This window comes from Ailuropoda melanoleuca, chromosome 7 (assembly GCF_002007445.2).
Source record: "Ailuropoda melanoleuca isolate Jingjing chromosome 7, ASM200744v2, whole genome shotgun sequence".
NCBI lineage: Eukaryota > Metazoa > Chordata > Mammalia > Carnivora > Ursidae > Ailuropoda > Ailuropoda melanoleuca.
This window is the reverse complement of record NC_048224.1, coordinates 137,713,168-137,734,247: the sequence shown is the minus strand read 5'-3', so window position 1 is coordinate 137,734,247 and position 21,080 is coordinate 137,713,168. Positions and strand designations below refer to the sequence as shown.

The following is a 21,080-nucleotide window of genomic DNA, read 5'->3' as shown; positions in this document are numbered from 1 at the left end:
TCTCTTTGTGTTTGGTCTCAAATCCCTCCCATCCTTCCATATAAATCGCACCTTCTAGACCAGTGTTCCAGAGGACGTATTTACAGGTTGGGAAATCAATTTAGTGGGTCATGGTAAGTATTTAAAGATGAAGGAGAATAGAACCAAATGAATAAAAACACAGCATTTCACAAGCTTTGAGGGTAAGTAGTGTTTCGTGATGCCCAAATCGTGTCTTCATGCAAACTGTCTCTCGCCGCCTGGATACACTGGAGTTTGCATGTTTCCTGCTGTGAGAGGCTTCTGAACAGACCCTACATTTTATTTTAAAAATCCATACCACTTAGTACAAAGTTTGGCACAAATAGATTATTGATGCATTTTTAGAATAAACAAAAAAAATGAGTGAAGCTTGCCCTTCTTACTTGATGATTTTTCCAAACCTCTTTGAAAATTTCAGGCAAACAGCAATATTAAATCTGATTGCTAGTTGAACCATCTTGCCTGGAGTTAACTTCTAATTTTTCATAAATCCTGAGAAGAACTACACGTTTTGGGGTCATGTCATAGAACGATTTTATTATGTGAAAAAAAAAAAAAGCAGAACATTTCTCCTAAAATCATTACGAAGGGTTCCCAGGATGGATTGCATCCTCGCAGCAGTGAAAATGCTCTCTGACTGGCAGCTGAACCACACTGCTGGGTTCACTAATGACCATCAGATCAGAAAGGCGTCCTATGATCCCTCATCACCAAACATGAGCTCAGTGCCTCTGTCCCATGTCACTCCTCAGCCTCTGGAAATTAGACACGATTCCAAGGCTCCGTGAGTGAACGGAGACCCCTCCTTGCACACCGCAACTACACCAGTGAATTAATATTAACAATTAGAGTTTTACTGTCTTATAAAACACTTAAGTGATTCAGTAAACCTCTCGTTGTGCTCAGGTGTATGCGGAGGAGATCAGGGGTGGCCAGAAGGCACTAGAACAACATGGTAGGCGTGGAATGCAAGCTAATGTCCCTGAATGCAGCAACGTAGATTATACATTTCAGGAGTTACTTTAAAAGCAACTTATCTATTAAAAATCCAAGGACTCTCTTACTAGCTATACAGAAAGGTAGTTAAATACCAAGAAACGAAATAGACTCAATCCAGTTCTCGTGAAAATAAAATACATACATAAATACTCTTTGCTCTAGAGGGTCTGGGGCTGGACACCAGACGTAGCCCTAAGAAAGGATGTGCAAGCAGGCAGAAGCACACGAAGGCTCCCCCACTTTAAATCAGGTGTTTGTACTTTGATGTGTTCCCTCCATCCTGCTGTGGAAACCCCCCTGACCCCATCGGCTGGGGATCTCACCTGAGAGTGGGTTAAGCAAATGGAGCTCCAGCAAACAGAGGTGACATCAGAAGGTAATTTAATAGCTGGGAGCTTTGGTTCGCTTTTCAGTAACATGGAAATGCCTTTGTAGAGATCATAGCTCCCCCCACTGCTCTGCCCACGTCTTCTCTCTCAAACTTACTTCTTCATGGATTGTCCATCTTTCTATGTCAAAGAGTAATTACACCAAAATCCCAAACATGCACATTTGCCTGGGAAGTACCCCATGGACCCAGTGTGTGTATGTCAGCTCTTTCACTCTTTAAAAGGGAATCTGCCTTTCAACAATTAGGTTGGATGATGAACCAGAGTTTTGAGCGTGAAGAAGCTCTCTTGTAGGTTTTCCAGCAGTTCTGGGTGATGCACAAATTCTCGGGCATCGTGGCACAGTGAGCGCTCTGATGTAAATCTCTATAATGTCACACCTAGCTCACACCTGCCATTGTCTGGACCCTGCACTTTTTAGGACCTAGTCACCTGAGTGGGGAGCAAAGGGAACAAGGTTACTGTTTACTGTCTTATTACAATTAACATGAATGATTACAATAGGCCAGTAATTGCAAATGTATGGTGTGTGGGTACGAACGTTGCAGATTTCAAGGAGAAACGAGAAAAAGATGGAAATAAAAGCCAGAGTAGAAAAAAGTCCGTTAGTTTCGCACACAGTGGATGCTAGGTGACCGCTGTGGACTCGTGGAACGGAGCGCTGCATAACGTGATACTGGATAAAGCCAAGTGTCAGGTAGTGTGAGCTTCTCAGGGCTAATCTGAGGATTAATCATAAAAATGATTCAAGTCGGTATAAAGGACCTGAACGCTGGTAGGTAATTAAGAAATAGGTTTTCCTCTGCCAATACTCTTAAGCAGAAAGAGAATGTGGCACCAATCCAGCCGTCTTTAGGAAAACTTTCCACGCACCATGTCGCTTTTAAGCATTTCTTCACAAAAGGAAGAAAACCCCAGGATGTTGCATTATGTGGCAATAATGAGATGCACAATGTCAGGAAGGTCTTTATTAACTTGCTTGAGGGGAGCTGCTGAGTGCCTCACAAGATACAGCGCCGGGCTTCTCTTCGGAGCCCCCGTGGGAGTTTAATTCACAATCCCGTGCAGAGATCCACAATACACCATAGCTGCTTGCTTTATGGGCTGATAGCATGAAAAATATTTACTGGTTATGAAAGATAATCCACTTCTGAAAAGACTGCCTCTTTTTTTTCCCCCTTCAGAATTCCAGGTACAATAGNNNTCTTTCTCTTTGTGTTTGGTCTCAAATCCCTCCCATCCTTCCATATAAATCGCACCTTCTAGACCAGTGTTCCAGAGGACGTATTTACAGGTTGGGAAATCAATTTAGTGGGTCATGGTAAGTATTTAAAGATGAAGGAGAATAGAACCAAATGAATAAAAACACAGCATTTCACAAGCTTTGAGGGTAAGTAGTGTTTCGTGATGCCCAAATCGTGTCTTCATGCAAACTGTCTCTCGCCGCCTGGATACACTGGAGTTTGCATGTTTCCTGCTGTGAGAGGCTTCTGAACAGACCCTACATTTTATTTTAAAAATCCATACCACTTAGTACAAAGTTTGGCACAAATAGATTATTGATGCATTTTTAGAATAAACAAAAAAAATGAGTGAAGCTTGCCCTTCTTACTTGATGATTTTTCCAAACCTCTTTGAAAATTTCAGGCAAACAGCAATATTAAATCTGATTGCTAGTTGAACCATCTTGCCTGGAGTTAACTTCTAATTTTTCATAAATCCTGAGAAGAACTACACGTTTTGGGGTCATGTCATAGAACGATTTTATTATGTGAAAAAAAAAAAAAGCAGAACATTTCTCCTAAAATCATTACGAAGGGTTCCCAGGATGGATTGCATCCTCGCAGCAGTGAAAATGCTCTCTGACTGGCAGCTGAACCACACTGCTGGGTTCACTAATGACCATCAGATCAGAAAGGCGTCCTATGATCCCTCATCACCAAACATGAGCTCAGTGCCTCTGTCCCATGTCACTCCTCAGCCTCTGGAAATTAGACACTTCCAAGGCTCCGTGAGTGAACGGAGACCCCTCCTTGCACACCGCAACTACACCAGTGAATTAATATTAACAATTAGAGTTTTACTGTCTTATAAAACACTTAAGTGATTCAGTAAACCTCTCGTTGTGCTCAGGTGTATGCGGAGGAGATCAGGGGTGGCCAGAAGGCACTAGAACAACATGGTAGGCGTGGAATGCAAGCTAATGTCCCTGAATGCAGCAACGTAGATTATACATTTCAGGAGTTACTTTAAAAGCAACTTATCTATTAAAAATCCAATGACTCTCTTACTAGCTATACAGAAAGGTAGTTAAATACCAAGAAACAAAATAGACTCAATCCAGTTCTCGTGAAAATAAAATACATACATAAATACTCTTTGCTCTAGAGGGTCTGGGGCTGGACACCAGACGTAGCCCTAAGAAAGGATGTGCAAGCAGGCAGAAGCACACGAAGGCTCCCCCACTTTAAATCAGGTGTTTGTACTTTGATGTGTTCCCTCCATCCTGCTGTGGAAACCCCCCTGACCCCATCGGCTGGGGATCTCACCTGAGAGTGGGTTAAGCAAATGGAGCTCCAGCAAACAGAGGTGACATCAGAAGGTAATTTAATAGCTGGGAGCTTTGGTTCGCTTTTCAGTAACATGGAAATGCCTTTGTAGAGATCATAGCTCCCCCCACTGCTCTGCCCACGTCTTCTCTCTCAAACTTACTTCTTCATGGATTGTCCATCTTTCTATGTCAAAGAGTAATTACACCAAAATCCCAAACATGCACATTTGCCTGGGAAGTACCCCATGGACCCAGTGTGTGTATGTCAGCTCTTTCACTCTTTAAAAGGGAATTTGCCTTTCAACAATTAGGTTGGATGATGAACCAGAGTTTTGAGCGTGAGGAAGCTCTCTTGTAGGTTTTCCAGCAGTTCTGGGTGATGCACAAATTCTCGGGCATCGTGGCACAGTGAGCGCTCTGATGTAAATCTCTATAATGTCACACCTAGCTCACACCTGCCATTGTCTGGACCCTGCACTTTTTAGGACCTAGTCACCTGAGTGGGGAGCAAAGGGAACAAGGTTACTGTTTACTGTCTTATTACAATTAACATGAATGATTACAATAGGCCAGTAATTGCAAATGTATGGTGTGTGGGTACGAACGTTGCAGATTTCAAGGAGAAACGAGAAAAAGATGGAAATAAAAGCCAGAGTAGAAAAAAGTCCGTTAGTTTCGCACACAGTGGATGCTAGGTGACCGCTGTGGACTCGTGGAACGGAGCGCTGCATAACGTGATACTGGATAAAGCCAAGTGTCAGGTAGTGTGAGCTTCTCAGGGCTAATCTGAGGATTAATCATAAAAATGATTCAAGTCGGTATAAAGGACCTGAACGCTGGTAGGTAATTAAGAAATAGGTTTTCCTCTGCCAATACTCTTAAGCAGAAAGAGAATGTGGCACCAATCCAGCCGTCTTTAGGAAAACTTTCCACGCACCATGTCGCTTTTAAGCATTTCTTCACAAAAGGAAGAAAACCCCAGGATGTTGTATTATGTGGCAATAATGAGATGCACAATGTCAGGAAGGTCTTTATTAACTTGCTTGAGGGGAGCTGCTGAGTGCCTCACAAGATACAGCGCCGGGCTTCTCTTCGGAGCCCCCGTGGGAGTTTAATTCACAATCCCGTGCAGAGATCCACAATACACCATAGCTGCTTGCTTTATGGGCTGATAGCATGAAAAATATTTACTGGTTATGAAAGATAATCCACTTCTGAAAAGACTGCCTCTTTTTTTTCCCCCTTCAGAATTCCAGGTACAATAGATTCTTCTCCCGCTGACAGTGCATCATAGAACATCCCAGTGGTGATGGCTTCTCGGCTGCATTTGGCTCATTTCAGAAATGATGAGCTATTTATGCAAGATGCATATCTCTGGTTAGACTGGCAGGCTAGTGGCTATAGATTCAGGTAATTTCCCAAGATAATTCTCATGACTCGAAGGTTACTTTTTGATCAGGTTGGTCTGCATAGTTAATCGTCACCACCCTCTGCTTGGTTTTGCTCCTGGGTTTCAAAGGATAACAGAGCAGCATGGCCCAGTGGACATCCGTGGTCATGAGACCTGTGGGCTGAATATTTTCCCAACAAATCCTGATTGAGGGGCAGGGACTGGAGGCCCGACACGAGGATTTTGTCCAGACATGTTTCTACCTTCGCCATTACCTGCATCTGTTTCCAGGTTGACATAATTCAGAAACTAATGAGTTGCTATTGTTTGTTTTTGGTTTTCGTCTAGAACGTCACCAAGAGGCAAATGATGGAGGCTTTTTTGAATGTCTTTCTCCTATCCCAATCATGGGGGCTGTTGAAAATCACTGAAAAGAAAAAGTATGCCCTCCTCCCATATCTTTTGCTGGTCGTGAGTTTACATTTAACTTCAGAAAGGGGTTATTCTCTCAGACAGGGACTTTGTATCAGTTCAAATTTGTAATTGTTTGTGCAGACTGTGAACGGCCTCACAGAACAGAAATCGAAATTTCTCCCGCGTTTTGGAGAAAGGAGCCATGTCTCGTTCCCAAGTCTGGGACCAGTTAGTTCCTGTGATTATGGGAGAGTCACTTAATCCCTCAAACTCTCGGATTGCTCATTAGCAAATGGGGATGCTACCATCTGCTTCACTGGCCTCACACAGGGCCGAGGGTGTGGGGACGGAAGAGACATCTGCGTGCTGGCCAACAAGAAACCACCCTTCACAAACGTCGGCTGTTAGTATTATTAACAGAATACCATTAACAAATGTTCCATCGCATTTCCGAGTATTTTCCATTACACAAGGTCACATGCGTGTACCCAGAACTAACCCTCTGGGTCATGCCCCCTTCCAGCTCTGGGCACTCTTTGTGGGGAAGACCTGAAGAGTTCCTGCTGAATTCCCAGGTGACGAAGAGACACAATGGAGCGCATTCGGAGCCCTGTCGTGGGACTTCCAGGTAGAAAGCTCGTCCTGCCCTGATTCCATGCAAGGCACGTAAGTGCCCCTGTTCTCTGTCTGCCCCTTCTGCAGCCGTCACACCTGTGCGCTAACGGGCCGTGTAGCCCGGGCTCACATGGCCCCACGCACACGGGTTCTTCTGGCTGCCGTGCCCGCTGTCCCGCTGGTGCACCTGGGGAACTCCATCCTCTCCTCATCGCCTACCACTCGCCCTGCTCACCGGGCAGGCCTGGAGTGAGGCTCTCCCACCTTCTCTGGTGGCCCCGTGAGAAGCACCCTGTGAAGAGTACACCACCGCCGCGGACCCTGGCTCTCCCCAGCCATGGACACTCTGTGACAATCCGATGAAGTCCGTGACGCTTCTCCACCAAGTCAAGAACAGGCCAAGCACTGGGGACTCACGGGCCACTTGGAGCTCAATTCTGGGCCCACCAAGGGTTTATGACCCCCAGGCCTCTCTCCTCCACTAGACTTTCACTCACTGAAACTGCACGGACCCGTCTGCATCCTACGGTCCGCGAGAGGGCAGGGACAACACAGATTTCTCCATTTTTTGGCTCCCAGTAGCAAGCCCTGTGCTTCCACTAAGTGAATGTGTGAGGGAAGTAACTCTGCAAGTCAATGCAAGTCCGTTCCGGGCCCCCGGTTGCACAACTGCCCTGTGTGAATTCTCCAGCATTTATAAAGAGAAGGCGCTATAAATTGGGAGAAGAATGTCACAAACATTCCCAACAAATATTAGACGTTTTAAAAAAAACGTGTCCAATTCACACAGACAACAAAGAGCTTTGTGCTTTTAACGTAGTTTGGCTACTGATCAGTTTATTAAAATTGAAAGCTTATTTCTAAGTGGGGATGAGCTAAGTGTGACTTGGGAAATTAGAAACCCTGCAAACACGTCCCAAACACAGAGCCTCCCTGTAACTGCAGAGGGGCCAAGAACTGGGTGAACAAAAGCCTTTTCTCACAGAGAGGTATCCGCTCCTTCTGTCAAAGCTCGGGCTCACTGGCACCGGGAAACCTACAACAGCGCACCCCTGTCTCCTAGGCGCTTAGTGAGAAAAGGAGAACTTGCTTCTCCGGGGTGTCAAGCTCATCTTTCCAAAGGACTTACTCATTTGGAAAATAAGGGACATTTAGTGTTGACTCAAAATCGTTCCAGAATGTGGAAGAATGCCTTGCTTTCACGGGAGGCAGACTGTTACGTGAGGCAGGAAGGCAGACGGCAGCGCATCAGTAAACTATGCGCTTGTCTGTCCACGCCCTTCATGATTTTCAAGATGCCTCGGGCCACCCCCACCTCACCCCTCCCCCCCAAATAAATCAGGATGGAGAGAAACCGTGCAGGGAGGGAGGAAGATGAACAGCCCCGCACAGGACAAAGTGCTAGAAGAACCCGCGTAGAGGCAAGAAGCCTAAGGGACGCCAAGCTCTGCAGCCCATTCTGGGGGGTCGAGATTTGCAGGAGGCAGAGCAGTTTCTGCCGTGATCTCATTAGGATGCGTCAGAGACCGAACGAAGATGGTGTCCAAACTTGTGCTTCAAACCCAAGAAGACAAGGGCAGCTTACAGACATTGCCCTTGAGCAAGTCAGATTTCTGCCAGGAATTTCATGACATTTCAGTGATTTTAAAGCATTCTTCTTGTTACTAAACAATGAATAAGTACTACTTAATCTGGCATGGAAGCATCTAAACTTCATAAAATACTGATTTCAGAAGCAACTGTATGTCTTTTGGAATGTTGGTCTCTTACTCTTAGTTCTGTTCAGGGGTAATATTTAGAGATCCACCCTTTCTAATTTTATTTGATCTTTCGTGGCAGTCAGTACAAGGGGCTGACCTCAAAGTCCGTGTGGACGATCTCACAGGCCAGTGTTCTTTCGGAAGAAAGCTAACCCTTGAGAATTATTTTGTTTCTATCATGAAGAATGAGGCCCTAGTTTCCAGGAGCAGGTTTCTCTCAGGAGCATTAGGCTTACATCTGTGAAGGCTGAAATGGACACACTGGTCTGGACTAATTAAAGTGACGTAAGAATAAATCTTTCATTTTTTCCTAAAGGACTTTTTAAGTAAAATATTTGTAAATATTTATTAATAAGTTGATTTGACATTGGAATGCACTTCAAATAATCCGGGGAAGGACGGGACTGAGCAAGACTGCACACGAAGCAGGACTGGCCATGGAGAGAGTTCATTAATCTATTCCCTCTACTTTTGCATACGTTTGAAATTTTCTCTAAGGCCAACTTTAAAAAGAACTCCCTTTTAAAACAAATGGCCCTATGGGATAAAACATTAAACTGTGAAAATTCAGCTACAGAACACTGACTTAAAACTCAAAATATTCTTACTCAGACTATTTATGCAATAAAATAAGGTATTTGAAATAAACAGTGATTTCCATTCGGCTTAAGTGATTCTCTTTAAGTAAAAATGCCTCGAGGGCTGGGTCTATTAAATACATTCATAGGTCAAGCTGCTTTTTTTTTCAGGTACGTTTTCATCAAATAGGTATTTAATCAACACCTACTAAATGCAAAGAAATGCTGTGCATTTTTTGTTCTTATTTACATCATTTTAAACTATCTATATCTTATAAACTATGGATGCGCAATATCAAAAGTAATAAAACAATTTTTGTAAAAGTATTCTGCAAATCAGTCTTTTTCTTAAGTCAGCCTGGCTCTCCTCCTCTCTTCTCCAGATTTCTGAGGTGTGCTGCATTTTTGTCCAAGTCCTATCATCCTGGTCTTTCCAATGAATGGAGAAGAACATGCTTATTTTATTTCGTGTTCTAGATAAACTCGCCCTGACTCTGGGATGCCGTCTGGAGCAATGGAGCACCCTAGTGGTCTACGCAAGCCAATGAATCTCTCCTTGCATTCGAATTAGGTCTCATGATTTTTGAAACGAAGCAACTAGAAATAATTGGCATAATAATATTCATCATATTGTAATATCAGATGAAAAACATTTTGTGAATGAATGGGATAATTGCATCTAGAAAGGCATGGATAATTAAACATTCAGTCATTCTCAATGTTAAGGGCCAAGTGGCCCACACGTGCTATTCCAAAACTGTATATATACTCGCAAGGTGTTAAGTACATGTTTGGCATTTTTAAATGTATGAAACGTTTTCTCCACCCCAGGTCTAGGAGTCCAACTTGTTACACCCCAGGCAAGAAAACGCGAACATTTAAAACCTTGTCTTCTGTTTCCTGCCATCGGAGGCCCCACCGAATGAGTAGATAAAACTTCCTCTGCGACCCAATCATCGAGCTCAAGTCATGCAACGTCTCACACAGGAGGACGGCACTGAGAGCAAGGGGGGTCCTCTCTGAGCCTCATTCTTCCCATCTGTGAAATGGGGATAAGAGTAGCAGATAGCTTCTCATCTTGAGAGAATTCAATGGGTCATGAAAACAGGACCTGCCCAGTAAGGACTACAGCCACTGGCCCCCAACATCATTCCTCTGGGGCTGCGGACCCATCGCCATCATCACCATCCGCATCCTCCCGTCTGTACGCCACGCACCATGGACTCAGAATCTGAGTGACTTCATATGCCTCAGATCGCATGCCCACAAGTCAATAGAAAATCAACCATTTGGGGGAAGATAATATTTGTGAAATCCCGTATCTCAGTCTGCAGAATAGCGACCGAGCTGAATTACACACCAATGGACTTCATCCCTACATCACCACGCACAACCCATTGTCCTTTCTATTTTAACGGGAAATGCCCATAGCGGGGTAATAGTGAGCAGTGTAATCTCCTCAAGGTCACTTTCCAGAGAAGCGAGGGGAATATTTTGAAGGCTTCTGCAAATTTGCAGAACAATTTCCCCAGACCACAAATGCAAGAAGTGAGCTGTAATTAATTTAGGTGCCTGGAGGCTGAATTAGCCACCCACTGGATTATTTGGTAAGAAAGCCATTTCAGGTGAAAATAAGAATATCTTTAAATATAAAGAGAGTAAAGTAGAACATTTAAAACCTTAAAGGGAAGAAATCCCAAGACTACAGTAAATCATTAATAAGAGCCATTCAATTCATTCAGAAGAAAATGGATTACTGACTTCAGGATCAAACTGTGAAAACCTTAATCATCATAGAGCAGCTCCGGTGATTAGCTTCAGCATGAAGACCTTTTTTCTTCCACATCTTATCTTTAGCCCCTTTTATTCTAAAAGAATAACCTGTAAGATCCCATGAGAACACGCCATGCAAACGCACAAACCTATTTCCCACATCACGGACCATCAAGAATGACCCGGTTCTCAAATGTGGAGTTGGAACTCCTATAATCTGGTGTGTGGGGATGACCTGGTCTCATATGATTAAATTTTTGGTTGTTACAGCTACTGTGCTGGGGCAGAAGTTGCCAATTCATGTATTTATGAGAAAGTCATAAGTGGCTCAAGCCAATTTTTTCAAATGAAGAGTGTATTGTAAAAGCCCACAGTAGAAAAATAGATACTTTATAATTTTAGATGTGAAGTAACAGTGTTGTACTTGAGGCTTGGATACGTGTTCTCAAATACTGGCTAATGCCACCACAGGGAAAAATAATGCGCAAATTCACGCCCCATGCCTGGAGGCCCCACTGTACTTCTCACTACACTGAGTCCTCAGCTCAGGGAATTCCAGATGATGAGGTGTGTCTAGAAATCCATTCACTTCACTTTCCTAAACAGAGTCAAGAAGAACTCACCTGATTCATAACTACGGTAAAATGAGCTTTATGACATTTTAATTAACTTTTAGTTCTAAAGGCAAATATTAATTTGTTCATTTAATGCTTTTCTCCTAGATTCCATTTTGTTCCTGCAAATATACTGCATGACTTGTGAAATTCAAACATTCTTCTACTTACAAAGACAACTTCATTTATTGATGGATCTATACTTAAGACCTTCTCAGCAAAACAAATAATTAGGGTATTTGAAGAATAAGTAGGAAGTAGGCTATTTATTCATTTGCTAAGTGTTCTTACCTTGATCTACTTTTCACTTATTCAGATTGTTCCTAGATTTTCTAGAGTTTTTGTAATTTTCCTAACCAAATGATGAAAGGAACATGTTTATATATTTTCTTTGGAGAGACAGTAGGTTAATAGGTACATAAAAAGTTACATCATCAGTCAACATTTTATTTCCAGTCCTGCCACTTGAACTTAAGAAGGCCTTTAACCTCTTCACCTTGAAGTTTCCCATCTCAGTCTGTAAAGTGAGGATGTTAAAAGTTGCCATTTACCTGGAAGGGTGGATATTAATGGCGTCATGACTAAAGGGACCTGTTACAACTTCCTTAACGAGAAGATGCTTTCTATTAATGTAATTCTTCCTCAAAACACAGAACACTGGGAAATATTTTGCTTTTGTATAAAAGCCTTAGGAAGTGTTTTTGGAAGATGATTTACATTATCTGTGATTAGTATGCGAATCTGTGCCGAACGACACCTCTGGCACAAAGGCTGCCTTATCTGAATGACGTAGCATGTGGTCAGCAACAGTTCTTTGCGAGGACCTGTGGCTAGCTACCTTCTGCTTTTATAGGGACACAAAATGCAGGCTTTTTCATACAGGCAACAGCCTCCGGCTGGAATAGCCCCGCAGTGTGCTTAGTCACGCCTTAGGCTGAGCTGCGGGATGAGAAGATATCGGAATTCACAGAACAGTTACCATGCTCCTTGGGTGGTACATGAACAGAAGAAAAATCATTCATCCAAAGCAATATCAAGTTGAGCAGTATTAAGTATAAGGTAGTGATGGACAGGTCTTTACCTCAGGCACCTGGTGTGGAAGTGAGATGGACAGACAGAAGGACACTCAGGCATTCATGGTGAACCCTGAATCACATGGGAATTGGCCAGATAATGCTACAAAAATACCACTTCCGTGTTAGAAGGGAGCATTATTAGAGGAAAGAAAACAATAGCTCAAATTGAATCTTGCTCCAATACCCATAAAAACGTATTGAACTCAGTTTTAGTACTATGTGTTTTTATATCATGAGCCTTCACATGCGAAATGGAATTACGAATTCTTCCCTACCTGACCACATCGGCTGCATACGACTTTTTAAGCTGTCATCTGCTCTGAATGGCCACTCCCTGGCCCCCGACAGTATGTGCATGTGTGACCGCGTGTGCGCACGCACGCAGACCCTGGGGCAGAGATGCACGTCCATCTCTGTGCAGACCGGCGGCGTGCTGGTTCCCCTACCTTCGGGCTCCCTGATTCTCCTCCCCGCCGCGGACTTCCGAAGCACGCTCCTCCCAGAGCTGAAGAGGCTGGTGAGCTCGTCCAGGGGGCTGCCGAGCGCTCTGCAGTTCGGCGGGCTGTAGGGCACCGGAGAGGAAGGGCTGGCGCTGGCCTTCCTTTGCTCGGCCCTGGCTGCCCTCCCGGGGGAGTAGGGGGCCTTGGAGAAAGAGCTGCACGGGCCCCCCGCGGGCGCAGAGCTGGGCGGCTGGGGCGCTTTGGGCACGTCGGGGCTGGCCGAAGCCGCTAGGCCCGCGCTCCCCAGGTGCTCCGGGGGAAAGGCGAAGTGTGTAGGCGGCCGGGGGGCCAGGGGAGCTGGAGGGGGCGGCGGCGTGGGGGGCGACCCGCTAGCGGCGGGCGGGCCAGGGGACGCCGGCCTTGTCCCCGTCGCCTTTTTGGTTCTTGGCGTGCTGTGGAGACAGGGGGCTGGAGCCTTCGGCCTGCACCGGGTACTTGAGGTTGGTCTCCAGCACGGGCAGCTTTTTCACCTCCAGGGGCGTCAAGGGCGACTCGTCTGACGCCGGTGAGCAGGTGACAGGGGTCGGGGGGAACACCAGGAGCGGGGGACGGTGAGGGAGCAGGTTGGGGAAAGGGGCCGGGATGTCGCACGTGTCTTTGCAGGGCCCAGCGGCCTGGCCGCCCCCCTTGCCATCCTCCCAGGAGACGGGGTTCTGACTGTCACTCAGTAGAGGGGGCAACGCGGACACCTCCGGGGGCACGAAGTACTTCATCTCCTCGTACACGGCCTCCGCCTGCTCCGGGCTGCCGGCGCGGCCCACCATCTCGATGTAGACGGGCTCGGGCTCGGGCTCTGGCGGAGGCCGGGGCTCAGGTGGGACGCGTGCAGGGGGCGCGGGGGGCGCGGGGACCCCCGGAGCGCGCTGCTGAGGGCCGCCTCTGCGCCGCGCGCCCGCGATCTCCTCCGAGGAGCCGCTGAGTTTGGTGTTGGGGCTGCGCTTGGGCTTGCGGGGAGGAATCTTCTTCACGGTGCTGTAGTCATCGCTGTGAGGTCGGGGTCGGGTGAGCACTGCAGGGGGAACAGGGGAGGGATGGCAGGTGTTAGCCAGACCCCGGGCCCCACCGCGAGCGCCCGGCCTGCCTCCCTCCACCTTCCAGAGCCCCAGACTGCCAAGGAGAAAACCTATGCAGATCTTGGAGCTGGAGGCCACAGCTACCCATTGAGGAAGGCGTCATGAGGACCCTAGGGTGCCCTGGGATTGCCAGCTACCTGCGAAGGGGAAGTGCCTGGCGAGGGCCTGGGAAGGACCTTTCAGATGGGCTGCTGGAACCTACCACTCCTGCAGGCCTGGGGCCTTATGCAGCTTTACGTAAGTGCCGGCTGCACCGACCCTCAGGATTTTAGAGACCGGAAAATAAAGACGAGGGCCAGCAAGCACATGAGCTAGCTAGTGGCATATGGAGGCTTCCTGAAGGAAATGCCTAAGCTCATTGTAAATGGTATACAGTGAACAAAACACCAAAAACACCAATGTGCATGGAGAGATTATTTCCTTAGAAAAGAACTTTATGAAACACGATGCCTAGGGTGAGTTGTACAATATATGTGAATCCTTAAGAGAAACACATATTTAACAGGGAAATCAAGAGTGCAACATTTCGCTAAGAACTTCTAAGGTGGAGGGGGGCGCTGCTGGCTCAGTGGGTAGGGCACGTGACTCTTGGTCTCCAGGTGGAGAATTTGAGCCCCACCCTGGGCATAGAGATTACTTAAAAAACCGAAACAAAACAACAAAAAACTCCTAAGGTGGAAACTTAAGTTGAAACAGGGGAGATACTCAGAAAAACAATGAAAGAGGGAGAAGAACCACTTAAATATGGCTCTAAAAACGGTTATTAAAGGTTACGCTAAAAAAAATCCCCCCAAATTCCAAAAGACTTCTTTTTCTAACATATCTTTACTATAAATTGTAATAGTGTTCTTAGTAACTAAAATTTCTCTGGAAACAGACTTTAATTTCGGAAAATTGCATAAAGTTTGGCTGCAGTAGCAAAAGTCCTCAAGAATCGTCAACAATTTTATCAGTTTGGGATTTTACTGACCTGAAGGAATTTGTAATGTAAGTGCAGCTAATTTTGCTGAGTTTCTGAGCTGTTTGAGGCAGTCGGGTTTTTCTGTCACTGTGCGTGTTTGACAGCGGTCTCTGTCTCTAGTTGGGGCTCCAGTGGGGTATTGTGGCTAAAAGTAAGGACTTTGGAGTCGGAGAGGTCTGGATTCAAATCCCAGAGTGACCATTCACTCAAGCAATCGTTCCCTTGGTCGTGCATTCAAGCAGCATTTAACTGAGACACATTCGTGAACACAGACAGAATGTTCCCTACCTTCTTCTGCCCTAGTGGGAGGTGTCAGACGATAAAAGCAAGTAAATAAAACAGATGAGTAAATTCTCTTGCATGTTGGAATGTGATACATGCCACGAGGACCGGGAACAGCAGGCCACAATAAGGGGGTCACAGAGCTGTGTGGCTGTGTTGGGGGTGGATGGCAGGGTGCAAACAGTGATTTATAAGAGGACTTGGGAAAATCTAAGTCCGAGTATTGTCACACGCGAAATGGTGATATCAGTAATTATCTCGGAGGAATAAAAGGGAGACATACTGTACGGAAAGTGCTCAGCTCCTACGCTGGCACATTGTAACCATGAACCAAATGGGAGATATCCAAAAGGGAAAGAAAAAGAACAAAGCATACTTTTCTAACCCACTGGACATCTTTGTAAGCCAGTATTATACAGGGTTCCCCAACGCACCCAATTTTTAAAAGCAGAAAATACCAAAAATGCATAATTCTGTAATTCATAAGCATTATTCCAAAGGCTTTCAATGTGCTAAAACACAGCAGCTCATAAGCTTCTAGAAAGTTAATGAACCAAACAAAATTTTAACATTAGTATTACAGAATTGTTCTGAAGATTTGAATAATTGAAAGGATTTGTGGCAGATTGTATTTTCCAAAACTGGCTTCAACAATATTTTCAATCCCACATGCTCTTCCAGAATCTTGAAACTGGCAAGGCCTCTGTGACTGCCCCTGATGAATAAACTATGACAAAGGGGAAACCACCTGCCTTCTGAGGCTGGATCATGGGCAGTACGGCTTCTGTCTGGCTCTTGCTCCCCTGGGACACGTCTTGGGGACCCTGATCTCTATGCATGAAGTCCTTCTACCCTGAAGCAGCCCTGCAGTGGAGAACATGTGGAAGGGCCATAGAGCGAGAGATGCCAGGCGACCTCATCTGCTCCAGGCCTCAGCTGTCTGGGTTTCCCCAGCCCAGACACCAGAAATACACAGTGAACTGAGTCTTCGATGACTCCAGCACCAGCCACTGTGTGACCTCAGCTGGGGCTGAGCCCAGCCAGCTGCTGGAGCCGTGAGAGAGACAGGATCACCATCCTTGTTCTTTCAAGCCACTATAGTTTGGAGGGGTTTGTTACATGGCAAGGGAGGTCTAATGCAGCTGTTGGTACCCATGGAGTGCTATGACAAAAGACGCTGAAAAGGATGACAGCGGCTCTGGAAGATCAGAGGAGCCTTGAAGACCACGTGAGTGGCAGCACGGTGATCATCAAGAATGCTCTTGGGGAGGCTTCATGGAAAGTGAGGAAGATGTTGGAAGCTGGAGGAAATGCAGCCCTTTTTATGCCACCACAGAAAGGTTAGCAACACTGACCCCTGCAGTGATGGGGAAAATAGAAACCATGCTCAAAGAGCTGGAGGCTCTAGCAAAGGAGGGCTGCAGGCAGAGTGTGAAAGCTGCCTACTGGATTATTCCAGCTGCTTCTAGTAAAATGTGAGAGTAAAGACGTAAGCTAAAGAAAGAGCTAGTAACTATAAAGGAGCTAGGACTTTCTCTCTCACTCTTCTTTCTCCCTTCCTTCCTTCCTTCCTTTCTTTCTCTTTCTCTCTCTCTCCCTTCCTTCCTTCCTTCCTCCCTCCCTTCCTCTTTATTCCTTCCTTCCTTTCCTTTCTTTCTCTTTCTCTCTCTCTCTTTTTTTTTTTTTTTGAAAATAACATGGCTTCTCTCTGCCAGGCTGTCCAGATGGCAAATAATTCTGAGGTGAAGATGTGACTTCCAGGCAGAGATGAAATCTGGGGCATTTCCCTGAAAACATATCTAAAGATGAAGCCAAGATCATGACTTCAAAACCCTTTATCAAGACCCCAGGAAGAGCTGAAGTAATGTCTCATGCACCCTTCACAAGCAGCACCATGGAACTTGTAAGAATCAAGAGTCTTGCTCCGTAGAACTCCTATAGAGAGCCCAGAGTAGAGAAGAGCTTGTCTCAAAAAGTTACTGTCTGTGGTTTTCCAACGCTGGAATGGATTACAAATTGACTCACAAGAAACTCACAAGGCTTTTAAAGGAATTGTATCAGTGTGCACCGAAAGGGGCAGAGTCATTACCAAATGGAGAGGTTCTGGTGCCTCAAAATTTTATGAGTAGGCTGAGAGAATGATCAGCCCCAAACAAGTTGCCTTGTGAATTAGGAATTATAACTCAAAGGTCAGCAAAGATTGCAGACCATGGGCCTAAGAGCCATGGAAAATCATTTCCAGGCACCAGGACTCCATCCTACTCCAGACGCAAGCAACCCGTGCCCAGGTGTCCTTCAGAACTACTGTGTGCCTCCCAAGCTTTCTGTCTCCAGTCAAGAACATCTGCACCCATCCCTGCAGGCTCTGCTCACTGCAAGGAGGAGAGAGCCTGCCTTCGGGCAGAATGGGGCATCCTGAAGAGCTGTCTACCTGAGGAGCCAGGAAACCTGGGCCTGACCAAGACAATGAGATGGGGACTTTGGGTCTGGGCCTGGTGGGGTGAGAAGAGGCAGCTTTGGAGTTTGCAAGATGAGCGACTGTATTTCATACGCGGGAAGGGTAGGAACTGTTTTGTCTAGTGGGTGGATTGGAATTGTATTTTCCAAAAATTGGCCACCGTGTATCTCATCCTATTAAGAGGTGGAGTCTGTTTCTCCTTCTTAAACCTGGATGCACCCTTGGAACTGCCTCACAGGTGGGAGGGAGGTGGTGAAAGTGAGGCTGCATGACCTCTGAGGCTGCCTGGTGTCCTCTCTCCTGGGTGTGTATCTTTGACACACTGTTTCTCTAGGTATGAAGTCCAGCTCCCCTGAAGCTGTCATACCACATAAACCACATGGAGAAAACATCTCGAGATAGAGATGCCCACGTTGTCCCACTCCTCACATGGCTGAGGCACCACAGTGCAAGGCACCAGCCTTCAGATGATTCCAACCACCACCTGCAGCCTCATAAAGGACCTGGACTGAGGACCACCCAGAGGAGCCCATGACTGAATTTGAATCTTTGGGTGTAAGAACAGGAAAGCTTCAGTTTTCATAAAATACAATTAGAAAACCACAGTTAGAGTATTAAAGTCTCATTTGGTTTTGTGGCTGTTTCTCTGTTTCTTTCTCTCTCTTTGTGTGTGTGTGTGTGTGTGTGTGTGTGTGTGTGTGTTCACACAAATACTAATAGTTGATTTGCAAATATGGATGGACAGGCCATGAACAATGAACTTATATTAAGAATTTTCTTAAATAATTTTCTTAACGTTTTGAGTCCTAAGATTTATGGGTAAAACATCTGTGACCCCACCAAGATGGGGCCAAGTATTTATTTTCATGGTCACAGGACACCTTTAGGGCAAGGCCTGGCGTCGTAACAGTAGCATAAGTGCTAAACCCCACATTCTCAAACTTGACTTTTATCTGAGCTACTGTGTAATGATCTAGGGACTTACGTCACGCTGAGTTTCTGTTAGGAGATAAAAATGTTCTTGTACAGAACACCTGCCCTTTGAAGGTTCACTAAGGCATGTCAGGTGGCTTTTAAGTAGTTCTATCTGTGTGTGTACGTATCCATTGCATTCCAATCCTTCCAGTGTGATTTTGCCTAGTTTCAGAACAAACTTAATGCTTTGCATGGGACCTTGGACATAAAGGACACCCAAATAAATGATGGCTAGCTGGCCGATGGACCAGCTGCACACGAGTGAATGTCGTATCAATGCACAACCAGCTACAAATGGGGAAAAAAGGGCTTCCACTGAGCTGTGATATACTGTGACCTTATAACATTTCTTTTTGGTGAGAGGAGTCCGTAATGTTGCTGTTATCCCATCTTTACACATTGGACTTTACCCCACCTGTGTAATGTCATGGAGATGTCCTTCCTGACCCCTCCCCAGGTTCCAACAAAGGTCAGCCCCCTTGCCCAGTGTTCCACACCATCTGCTCTCTTTGCTGTTACTCTGGTTATCTTATAATTTGTTTGCCCATTTACCTCCCCTGCTGGTCTCCGTGACCCTCCGGGGGGAGCCAGCCACGTAGGGTACGCTTAGCTACTATGCATTGAAAGGACTCGGGTGTCGTTAAGTCATGAAACATGCAATCTTGTTCTTCTATATCCAGTAACATATTCTCAGGATGGTGTTCACAGAATACCTAATTTCTGTCAAATTTCAGCTAATAGAAAAATATAATCAAGGGACTTCTGTGAAAAATACACTGACAGGCCAAATCCAGCAAATCTCAAGGGTACATTTTGAACCTGGCCAAATTGTGCTTATTTTGATTTATTGATAAGAATCGAATTCTGCTTTAATGGAAAGTACAAAGAAATATATTTCTATAACATGCATTTGTTCCATAAGTATTTACTGAGTGCCGACAACGTGCCAAGACCTATTCTCAAGTAAAGATAAAAACCAGACTGGAAAGAAAGAAAAGGAATGGAATGTTATTTCCAAATTAGGCTACAGAGATGAAATATTCTTGTATCTATGCATATAAATGGTCTTGTTGAGAATGGAGTTATATAGCAATTTACTTTTAAAAATTATGGATTCTTCAAGGTATTATTTCTAAGGAATGGGCTGCTGGAGTCTGAAGGGGTGGTGGGTGTGGAGATCACATGACAGGAGAGTAAAGGGGGAAGGCTTGCACTGCTAGAACAAAACCTGTCTCTTGCAATCTCCCCATCCAGTTACCCCATGCCTGGGAGCAAGTCTGCATCATGGGCTTAGAGAATCAAGTCTCTAGAAGGGTGCATGAGCTGGGAACTCACTAGCAAGGAGGAGAAGCCCTGTTCTTCCTACCCCTAGTCACTATTGACGAAGAACAACCCCAGACTTTTTAAAAAAATAGCACAGTTGACCCTTGAACAATGCAAGGGTTAGGGGTGCCCACCCCTCTTGCAGTTGAAAATCTGCCTGTAACTTTTGACTCTCCCCTAACTCTACTACCAATAGCTTGCTGTTGCAGAAGCCTTACCGATAACATCAACAGTCCATGAACACGTATTTTGCATATATATTATATACTGTATCTTTACGATAAAGTAAGCTAAGGAAAAGAAAACATTATGCAGAAAATCATGAGGAAAGAGAAACTACGTTTACAGTATTGTACTGTATTGAGAAACAATCCATGTATAAGTGGACCCACGCAGTTCTAGCCTGTGCTGTTCAAGGGTCAACTCTACGCTCAAATAGTTGGCCCTAGCTTGCTAATAGTTTGCACATAAGTGTCAAAATTTACTGGCTCGTAAAATTGCTTCATGCTTTTCAGGCACAAAGATGGTGAAAAAAAATGAGCGCTCTCCACTGCCTGTCTTTATTACAGCCGAGTTTACTGGATGAAAACCTATGGGAAAGGCATGTGTTAATAAGAACAGACCTAGGCACAAGGCTTAATGTGACCTAATCCTTGGTTTCTCTAAGATTCTTGGCTCTCTTTCTCTAATCAGACCTCCCTTCACTACATAACCTTTGGAGATGAATCAGCAGTTTTCCCTAAAAAAGAAGAGAATCTGAACTCGATTTTTAAAGAAGCCAAAAGGAATGGCTCAAGGTAAGAAACTGACTGGGTTGTGGTCCTTGTTCTTATGAAACCAAGGCTGACACAGCATATTAAATAGCAATCTGAGTTTCTTCCTATCTTCTGCAGAAGGACAGTCTTGTGATCTATTACGGGGTGCAAAGACCCCAGCATTGTCCTCAGAGTCCAAGTGTGTAGTATCAGTGCTGTCTGACGGAATTTCCTGCGATGTTTGGAGATTCCACACCTTTGCAGTGTCACTAAGGACCGAGGAACTGAGTTCTAAATTCCACTTAATTTGAAGTTAAGTGTAAATAGCCACATATGGCTTGTGGCTCCTGTCCTGGACATTTTAGCTCCTGTCACAAAGGCATAAAAGTGGCCAGAGCCCCTGTGCGTGGCAGGTTTATCTCAGGAGGGTGTAGCCATCGTGCAATTACGGATTGGAAATCCAGGTGACCAGACCCCCACTGGCCCCCAACTCCTGATGCTACAAAAACCAGCCGGCACACCTGCTCGATGGGATCAGCAGGCTCGATGGAGTTCATGTCCAGCGGCGGGAGA

General features: G+C 45.4%; 1 protein-coding gene across 1 annotated transcript in view; it reads right to left on the bottom strand.

The window, feature by feature from the left end:
- MYO16 (myosin XVI) overlaps nt 1-21,080 on the bottom strand; it is a 484,344-nt gene that overhangs the window by 48,497 nt on the left and 414,767 nt on the right. Inside the window, 2 exon segments of the mRNA XM_034665464.1 lie at nt 12,627-13,041; nt 13,043-13,689. Of these exon segments, the coding sequence (XP_034521355.1) occupies nt 12,627-13,041; nt 13,043-13,689 (1,062 nt within the window).